The 10,587-nt window shown below is 43.8% G+C and overlaps 1 protein-coding gene across 3 annotated transcripts in view; it reads left to right on the forward strand.

Annotated features, from left to right (window-relative positions):
* GRIK3 (glutamate ionotropic receptor kainate type subunit 3) overlaps positions 1-10,587 on the forward strand; it is a 350,540-nt gene that overhangs the window by 251,403 nt on the left and 88,550 nt on the right. For all 3 annotated transcript variants that reach the window (XM_044671492.1, XM_044671491.1, XM_044671493.1), the window contains exon 9: positions 4,628-4,741. In XM_044671492.1, the coding sequence (XP_044527427.1) occupies positions 4,628-4,741 (114 nt within the window). The remainder of the gene's footprint in view (positions 1-4,627; positions 4,742-10,587) is intronic.

Here is a 10,587-nt window from a genome sequence, read left to right on the forward strand (position 1 = left end):
AGAAAGAAGGAAAGAAAGGAAGGAAGGAAGGAAAGAAGGAAAGAAAGGAAGGAAGGAAGGAGAGAGAGAAGGAGGAGGAAGAGGAAGAGTGGGAGAAGAAGGAGGAGGAAGAGCAGGAGGAGGAGGAGGAAAGAAAAGGATGGGAGGAAGGAGAGAAAGGGACCTTTCATACTTGGAATGCACTATCTTCTCATCTCTATCTTCTCATCCCCCCCCCCCCTTCCTGCCAGACTCATCTTAGGTTCCACTTCACTGAACACCCCAGATTAAAGTGTTTTTCTCCCACTTTCAATTTTTTTGAGCACTTTGTATGGAGTTCTCATTTGTTTCCATTACTCCCTATACTGCATTAAACTCGTTTATATATATATATATATATCATATCCCCCACACTTTCACTTGAATGTAAGCTTTTTGAAGGTAAAGACTGCTTTTTGTGTGTTTGATCTTTACATCTCAAACACTTAACCTTGCATCGGATGGAACATAGCATACCTCGGCTTAATTGAATGATTGATTGAATTCATAAAAAAAATCATCGGCCAGCACTTATTGTTTATCCACTATGTGCCTAACCCTGCTAGGAGACGATGGGGGCAGGCAGGACTGTCTGCAGGCCCTGGAATTCCACACCTGCTCTGGGCATTAATCTCAGCTTAGGGGAGCAGTGGGCCACTCAGTCTACTTTGGTCTAATCCCTGCCAGGCCCTCTCCAGGACACATATTCTCCATCACTCAGGCAGCAAGGGCAGGGGGAGGGGGTGCGGAATGGCTGGCCAAGTGTCGGATCACAGCCTTCCAGTATTGTGTTTGCCCTACTGTTTGTTAATCCGGATGGGCCCTGATCCTGCCCGCTTGGGTGTTGGGAGGATTAAGGCAGAATTACTGGAGCATAATTACATGTCTCTTTGCTATCTGGTTTGCACAGCTCTCTTAATGGGATATTTGTAGTCTGCCTCTCTGGTTAATTGATTAAGTTTCCTGGGTTCCTCGAAGGGGACGATTCCCTCCCGAGGTTGGCCAAGGACAGAAAGGGCATGAGCAGCCTCAGGAAGGGAGAGGAGAGCATAGCACGAATTTTCTGTAGACTCAAGCTTTCGTGAATATTTCCAAAAAAGACTTGGGGTGAGCGGGGGGGGGGGTCATCAAAAGCTCAATATGAGATGAGAGTGTGCTGTGGAAGCAGAAAAAAAAGATAATTTGATCCAACCAAGGCTGCCTTAATAGAAACCTAGTGACAAGAATGAGTGAAGTGCCACTGTCCTCTGTGCTAGTCAAGCTCCATTTGGAGTCTCAGATTCTGACCATCTTGACTGAGGAAAGACATTGGCCCCTCTTTATAATAAGAGCTAACATTTCCTGGAATTTTAAGGCTTGCAAAGAGCTTTTCACAATCTATGTCATTGTATCCTCACAATAGACCCATGAGGCAGATGCTACTGTTACCCTCATTTTACAGAGGAGGAAACCGAGCAGAAAGAAGTTAAGTAATTTGTCCAAGGTCTCACATGTTGAAAGTGTCCAAAAACAAGATTTGTACTCAGGTCTTTCTGACTCCAAGTCAAGCATGCTGCACCATTTGTGCCACCTGGCAGTTCTCTGATCCAGTGGATGCTAGACCATTCAGAGATCCTGCCTCTGATACTGAGGACACTACTTTTATTATACTCATTTTAAATCTGAAGAAACCAAGTCTTAAGGGAAGTTTGAATGACCTGCTCAGTCAGCAGTCAGTGAGGTAGTCAACTTCAGAGACTGGAGGACCATTTGTTGAGGATGTTGTCAGGGGGGCTTCTGCCCATGTAGAAATTGAACTCTATGCCCTCTGAGGTCTCTTCAAGTTCTGAGGTTTTGTGGATCCATAGCTGAACCCACAGTGAGAGCTCCTGAGGAAATCAATTCCTCTCCTCCAGTTCCCTTCTCTCATCACCTCTCTCTGCCTCTGTCTCTCTCTTCTCTCAGTTTCTCTGTCTCTGTCTTTCTGTTTCTGTGTCTGTCTGTCTGTCTCTCTCTCACACACACACAGACACACACTCAGAATCTAGGGAGGTGACTGGGGGGGGGGGAGGAAAAGGGAAGGCATGTCTAGCCTGAATTTTCAATTGTCCTCAACTCCCTAGCAAGCCAGAAGTTTGGAGACAGAGAGTTCACGGCTGTTTGCCTGTCACCAGCTGGTCGGATCAGCCTCAGTGGTCTCTGAAATGCTACTGCCCTGATCTCTTCCTCTGGAAAAAAAAAGTGTCTCCCCCTCCCTCACCCTCCCAGGGCAAGCCCTGGGACAAGAACCCATTACTCAGGCATATGTGTTTGTGGCCTCCTGAGGTAATTCCACTGATGAAATGCATTACCTGAGCTCTTATTATCTCTCTGCCATTATCTCCCATTTGCCATATTTGGGACCAGACCATCGCCTCTCGTTGATTATTTCTAGGTTCTTCTGCATTAACTGCTTTACTCTGGAATCTCCTTTTCATAATAATAAGGATAGGGACTAAACCTATGATTTCATATATATATATCTATATATGTATATATATATATATGCACATATATGTATATATGAAGTGATGGAGTGCTCAGATGAAGACCCTTTTCTAATGCAGGTCTATATACTCAGTAACATATTATGTTTATAAAACTACCTACAAGGGGGCAGCTGGGTAGCTCAGTGGATCAGACTTAGAGAAAGGAGGTCCTGAGTTCAAATCTAGCCTTAGACACTTCCTAGCTGCGTGACCCTGGGAAAGTCACTTAATCTTCATTGCCTAGCCTTTACCACTCTTCTGCTTTGGAACCAATATAATAATATTGATTCTAAGACAGAAGGTAAGGGCTTAAAAAAAGAAAATTATCTACAACACTGAGAGGCTTTGACCTGCCTGGAATCATATGGTATGTGTCAGAGGTGGCAGGCTTTGAACTCAGGTCTTCCTGACTCCTTTTACTAACACTAACCAATATAGGTCAGTCTCTTCTCTACAACTTAAAGTCATAGAGAGAGTCCCAGAACTCTGAGAGGTTAAATGATTTGCCCAGGGACCTAGGAGTGTGTGTCCAAGGAAGAATTTGAACTCACATCCTCCTGAGTTTCAAGGCTAGTTCTTTATCCATTATGCTATGCTCCCTGTCAGGATGTATTTCATATGTATATTTTCTAATAATATCCACATCTATTAGGCTGCCTTTAATGAGCATATTTTGCAATAACTGCTACTAATAACTCACAATCATATAAACTTAAAAGTTTTTTAAAAAGCGTATGTTAATTCATTTAAACCTCATCACAACCCTGTTTGGTAGGTCCTACAGAAATTATTAAATTACAGATAATCCAGGGAATGAGGCTCAGAGAGCTTAATGAGTTAACCAGGTGCCAGCTGCAGAAAGGAGCTGTTTAGGCAGCCAGACAATAGATGACACACATTTATTTATTTTTAAACTCTTACTTTCTGTCTTGCGATGAGTACTGTATTGGTTCTAAGGGTTAGGAAATGGAGGTTAAGTGACTTGCCCAGGATCACATAGCTAGAAGTAGTTGCATCCAGATTTGAACCCAGGTCTTCCCAACTCCAGGCCTGGTGCTCTATCCACTGTGCTTCTACCTAGCTGTTCAACAAACATTCATTAAGCTCTTACTATAAGTCAGGCTAAGTGCTAAGTGCTGGGAGTACAAATACAAGCATGAAGACAGTTCCTTCACTCAAGGAGTTTACATTCTAATGGCAGAAGAGAATCCCCATGAGAAGTAGCACAGACCCCAGAGTTTGAGAATCTAAAGTCTTGTCACTGATGCTGACTACCTATGTGACCTTGACTAAGTCCAAATTATTTCACTTTCTGTTCCTCAGTTTCCTCATCTGTACAAAGAAGAGATTGAACCAGATGACCTCAGAGGTCCTTTCCAACTCTAGATCGTTGCTCTCATTTGGGAAGAATGACTAAATTTAAGAAAAAATCAAAATTTGATGTCCACTTGTGGATAATGCAGAAGAGGAGAGTCTTGTATAAATAAGGCTTAGACTCAATGCTTTCTGAGGTTCCCTTCAACTCTGAGAGCCTATGTTTCTGTGCAGTCAGAATACCTGAAATCCAGCCTTGAGTCTTCCACCTGTTTGACCTTAGACAAGTCACTTATATGGGACTCAGCTTCATCATCTATAAAGTGACAGGTGTTGGACCAGCTCCCCCTAGGAAGTCCTAGAGATTCCAACCCTGAGATTCTACCTACCCCCATAGGGAACTAGAAAATGTAGGTTGAAAAGAGATAGGCAGATGGTGCAGGTTTTATTGGCCTAAATTCCATGCATATCATCAGAGACTTCACAGGGTCATAGAATGTCAGGGTTCAAGGAGACCTTTTGTATTTTCAAGGTTGACCCCTTTGTTGGGCATGTGGGGAAACTGAGGTTCAGAGAAAATAAAAGACTCTCCTCAAATCACACTTTTGCTTAGCAGCAGATCTGGGGCTTGAAGTCAGGTTTTTTGAGATCTCTATCAACTTTTTGATTCTAGCTTAAAATTCCAATAGCCTCATCTCTCTCTCTCTCTCTCTCTCTCTCTCTCTCTCTCTCTCTCTCTCTCTATCTATCTATCTATCTATCTATCTATCTTTCTGTCTTCTTTCCAGGTGGGTGTGTGGTGTCCTGCTGATGGCCTCAACATCACAGAGATTGCCAAGGGCCGGGGCCCCAACGTCACTGATTCCTTGACCAACAGATCCCTCATTGTCACCACTGTGCTGGTAAGAAGCAGTGGCTCTGTATGACCGCCCTTGGGAATATCAGATGAAGGGATAGCAGGGAAGATAGTAATGGGAGAAAAACTCATCTTCCAATGGCAGCCCTTGTATGCTTGGGAAAGTGCCCTGCTCCTAATGGAGTGTTTCCAGGGAAGTAGAGAAGGAGCTAATGGTCTAGGGAGGGTTGAGGGTATAAATGAGGGAGAAATTGAATACTTGGCATAGTCCAGAGAGCAATAGTCTAATATTTGGAGTCTAAGATCCTGGATTTGAATCCCAGCTCTGCTTCATACTTTCCACCAGTATGACTTTGGGCAACAACTGCCTTCCCTTCTTTATCTGAAAAATGAAGGGGCAAGATAAGATGACCCCCCAGGTTCCTCCCAGCTCAAAATATAATGAATATTAAGCATGAATCTAAACAGAAGGCTCTCATGAATCATCAAAGAATTTCTCTACAAGCTTTGGAGTAGGCATTTGGCATTCTTTGTCCCCAGACACAGGTCTGGTACCAACAGTGAGAGGACCAACTGTGTGAGGGGTTGGGGGACTAGTGATACAGGACCTGGAATGGAGGGACACGGGCTAGAAGGAATGAGACCGAAGGGCTGGAGATATAGAACCAGTGATGGAGGGACAATAGATAGAGGGGTTAGAGGTGGAGGGGAAAATGGGCAGAGAATCAAGAGGTAGAGGACTAGGGAATGGAGGGGATAGGGACAAAAGTTCTCAGCCCTTTGGGGGCACTGCTGGATATTCCTCCTCTTTTCCTGAGAATCCCATCACCCCCATGCCAACCAGAGGCTAGAGGTGAAAGAGATGGGTATGGATGGGCCGCTACATAGAAGTGTGGAAAGGAAACCTCCAATTAATGTTCTCAAATAAATAGGTGAATGTGAGGAAGGAGAAGCTTTAAACAACTATCCTTGTTCCCCTCCCAAAGAGGACTTCTACCTCCATGTAGTCAGCACTGTAACTGCCCTAACTGCCAAAGAGTGAGTCACTCAAGGCTGGTTTGCTGCTTTTATACCCACATTCTTAATTGCCCTAATTGCCCCTCTCTCTTGGGGTTCTGTGGGGTAGTTTACCCCATTTAAGATCCTTTAAGTTACAGAACTAATTATACAGGGACCAGTGATCTGGGAATATTACATTTTACCTAAGTCCTGGGTGTTTTTCAGCTCAGGAGCCAGTATCTTATGTCATTGTACTTTAACTTCCTTCTGGCTTCCAGATGTTGTCAGTGGAGCTGAGGAGGTGTTAAATAGTATGACTACAGTGCCTTGTGTCATGATCTATCTGGGTGAGCCTCTAGGATCGATATATGGCCAGAGCAGCGCTAGTAGGGCACAGGATTCTACCATGGAATCAGAACATTGCGATGGAGAGGGATTTGGTATCATGAGGAAGCATATGGAAAGTTCTTTCTCCTTATTTCTGCCTTGTGACTTCCTTCTATCCCTTCAAGCCTCAGCTCAAATCACCCCTTCTGCAGGAGGTCTTTACCTTAGCTACTAGTGTTGTCAGATTACTGCCCATCTACTCTGTATACACCAGGCATGTTGTTGCTTTTTATTTATGTCTGACTCTTTGTGACTCCATTTGGGGTTTTCTTGATGGAGATACTGGAGTGGTTTGCCATTTCTTTCTTCAGCTCATTTTATAGCTGAGAAATGGAAGTAAACAGGGTTAAAGGACTTGACTAGGATCACACAGCCAGTCAGTGTCTGAGGCTGGATTTGAATTCAGGAAGATGAGTTCTTCCTGACTTCAGGCTCGGTGCTCTATCCACTGTGCCATCTAGCTGCCCTTGTAGAGATCTTCTTACTTGCAAGTTGTCTACCTCATTTGAATGTTAGCTCCTGAGAAAGACATGCCCACTGCATTTGCCTTTCTTTCTGTCCTCTGCATTTGGAAAGTAGAAAGCACATAGAAAGTATAATAAATGCTTGTTGGCTGGCTGAGTTGCAGTCAAAAGATCTGTGTCTGAATCCTAAGCCTATCACTTGCTAGCTTGGTGACCTGGGCACCATATTAAAAAAACAAAAATTACTGACAAGCTGAAGCATCCTGAAGATCATGTCATTTTTTTGGTAATTTTTTTTAAAATTTTAAACCCTTAACTTCTGTGTATTGACTTATGGGTGGAAGAGTGGTAAGGGTAGGCAATGGGGGTCAAGTGACTTGCCCAGGGTCACACAGCTGGGAAGTGTCTGAGGCCGGATTTGAACCTAGGACCTCCTGTCTCTATCCACTGAGCTACCCAGCTGCCCCCTGGAAATCATGTCATATGAGATTCATTTGAAAAAAAAAACGGGAGTGTTCATTTAGGAGAAGAGAAGACTAGGGGAAGTCATGAAAGTTAGCCTCAAGTGGCTGAAGGGCTGCTATATGGAATGGAATTAAACTCTTTGCTTTTGACCTCAGAGGACACAACTACTGTACAAGCAATGGGTGCAAGTTACAGAAGCATATTTAGGCATAGGACAAGGAAAAACTTCTTAACTATTAAAGCTATTTAAAAATGGAATGGTGTTCCTTAAGAGATAACTAGAGGGGCAGTTGGGTAGCTCAGTGAATTGAGAGCCAAGCTGAGAGACAGGAGGTCCTAGGTTCAAATCTGGTCTCAGATACTTCCCAGCTGTGTGTCCCTGGGCAAGTCACTTATCCCCTATTGCCTAGTCCTTAATACTCTTCTGACTTGGAACCAATACACAGTACTTATTCTAAGGTGGAAAGTAAGGAGAGAGAGAGAGAGAGAGAGAGAGAGAGAGAGAGAGAGAGAGAGAGAGAGAGAGTCATTAAGTCATCATTAGACCTTTATTAGCAAAGATAAGATGGTGTCAAGTATGTTGTAAGGAAGATTTTTATTTAGTTGGATTATATGGCCTCTAAGGTCCCTTACAACACTAACATGTGATTTGGAAGAGTCACCCTCTCCTCTCTAAATCTCAATTTTCTCACCTATAAAAAGAAGATAACAATAACAATAACAATAATTAAATTTTTTTAGTGTTTTAAAAGTTTTACAAAATGTTTTATATATCTTGATCCTCACAACAATCCTGGGAGATGGGGAAACATTATAATTTCAATTTTACAGCTGAGGAATCCAAGGCAGACGGTAGTTAAGTGACTTTCTCAGGGTCACTCAACTAGTAAGTATCCGAGACAGAATTGGAACACAGGTCTCCCTTTCTCCAAGTACAGCTCCCTATACATTGGGCTACCTTAGCTGCCTAGGATAATAATATTTAGACTCCCTAATGAGGGTATTTTGAGCAAAAGGTACTTGATAGGTTGTAAAGTACTATGGAAATAGAGAGATGTTCTTTTTGAGGTGGGCCCATCTCAGGGATCCATACAGTGGAATTCACTGAGCCCTGATGAGGTGATGACTAACAGGGTCAGGTGATTTGTCCAAGATCACACAGCCAGTAAGTGAGGCCAAATTTGAACTCAAGAAGATGAGTCTATCCACTGCGTCACCTAGCTGCCTTAGCTTTCTTCAAAGCTTAACTCTAAAACTACCTCCTATGTGAAGGCTTAACCCTGATTGCCTCAGTTTCCTTATCTGTAAATATGAACTGGTGAAGGAAATGTAAAACCACTCTAGTATTTTTGCCAAGAAAAACCCAGTGGGGTTAAATTACTTGCCCAGGATCACACAGCTAGTAACTGAGACCAGATTTGAACTCAGGTCTTTCCAACTCCTGTCTGAGTGCTCTATCCACTGCACCACCTACTGGCCTTTGGTCCCAACCAAAGACTGGCCATTGAAGCCAATGCAGACTAAGTCCTAATCTTAGCTAAAGACTGCCCATAGACTGAGCTCTGATCCCATCCTCGGGGAAGACTGAGCCCTAATTTGAGATGGTCCTCTTTCTAATGGTCATTAGAGTGACCAAGTGTATCCATCCCCACTGCTGAAATAAGAGTTCAGCAAAATGGGAAGAACATGGGGATTAGTAGACCAGGATAAGTCATCCTGGATATACAAAGGGAAACACGTCACATCTGCATCTGCATCTGCTGAAGAAAGATTTTTGAATTTGTCTGATTTTTATTTTCCTTTTGGATAAGCAAAAGTTGAGCCTCCCTCATTCTACCTGTGGCTATAGAGCTTTAATTCAACAACCATTAATTAAATGTGAGTCACAGGCTATCAGGTTGGTGTAGTGGGAAGATGCCTGGCATACGGTTTCAAATCCTGCCTCTACCTCTTATGACACTGGATGGCCTTGAGCAAATCTCTTGGTGTCCTTCGACTTCAACTTCCTCATCTTTGAAATTAGAAAGACCGGACTGGATGACCTCAAAAGGGTCCAGCTATAGGTCATCTAGTTGGTACCTGAGGCTGTTCTTTCTCCCTCTCCCCAGGCTTTTTGCAGCCCTTCCTGCCTCTCTGAGAAGTACCCAAACCATAGCCAGCCAGACAGCCAGCCAGCCAGACAGACACACACACACACACACACACACACACACACACACACACACATCAGTGTGGGTGTGCATGAATGCATGTGTTGGTTGTCACAGCAACTGCTTCTTGAATGACAGGAGAAAGAACTGGGCGGTCAGTTCAGGCAAGTAAGAACTACTCACTTCCACAATCAAAATGGTTCTTTGCTTTGTAGACTTTTCCTTTTGCTCCTTTCCTAGGAGACCCAGCAGTGAAGAGGAGTGTATTCTATCTTAGGGGGTTAGGAGGGAATGGGTTAGAGAGGAAGAGGGGTGATCTGGCACACCCTTTCCCTTTTGATGATAATAAGCATATGCCCTTCTTATCTGTACTTCCCCCAAATCCTGAACCCTGACTATGCTGAATTTCACATTAGCTGCCCTAAGTCCCTCAAGTGCTAAGATCCAAAGACCCTCATATCTAATCCTCTCAGCTGCATGCCATAGGATCATGACTTATAGTTGGAAGAGACCTTAGAATCCATCAAGTATAATCCCCATTGACCTAGCTTTTGCTTATGCAAAAGGAAAATAAAAACCAGACATGTGAGGTTAACTGACTTGACCAAGGTCATCTAGCTAGTAATTAGGTGCCTAAGGTTTTGAACCCAGGTCTTCCTGACTCTTAGGTCTAGCACCTAGTTCACTACATCAGGGATATCCAACTTGCTGCATGGAGGGTCACAAGCAGTGTTCCCAGGGCAGTGAACCAGATTAAAAATATAATTAGGAAATGTTTACCAAAATAAATAAAAATATGACATAGATGCATGCTAATTTGTCTCTTTCTAAATCAATATGCTGCCAATGGGGCCCAGTTTCCTATCACTGCTACATCAGACTACCTCCAGTTACAGCAGGCTGTCTCCTTGGACCCTAGACCCCTGCATCCTGAAACCTTGAAATGAGAAGCAGAGAAGAGGAAGGGCGATAAAAGGACTCTCTCCCATCTAATTCCCAAACAGCTTGTCCCTGCCCCACTACCCAGAAAAATGTAGCTAGATAGATTACCTGGTCTGATAGCAACATCCCTCATCCTGTAATGCAGGTGTGGCTTGGGTTCCCCCCCCCCTCTCCTCCTTTTCCCTTCTATCCCTTCACCTCCCACATTCTAGGTGGCAAAGAAAGGGAGGCAAAAATGGGTGAGAAATCTGTCTGACACCTACCTAAGTAGGGTCAGACCTGAGCCTCTGCCTCCTGGATCTGCTCTTCCAAGATCTCATGAATGAGCTCACTCATTCCTGGCCACAGAATAGCCCGCCATGCTCATCATTTGCTCCTTTGCCTTAGATGCTTGGGACATAGACTGGGTTTCTTTCTCTCTCTCTCTCTCTCTCTCTCTCTCTCTCTCTCTCTCTCTCTCTCTCTCTCTCTCTCTCTCTCTGTGT

This window comes from Gracilinanus agilis, chromosome 3, assembly GCF_016433145.1.
Source record: "Gracilinanus agilis isolate LMUSP501 chromosome 3, AgileGrace, whole genome shotgun sequence".
NCBI lineage: Eukaryota > Metazoa > Chordata > Mammalia > Didelphimorphia > Didelphidae > Gracilinanus > Gracilinanus agilis.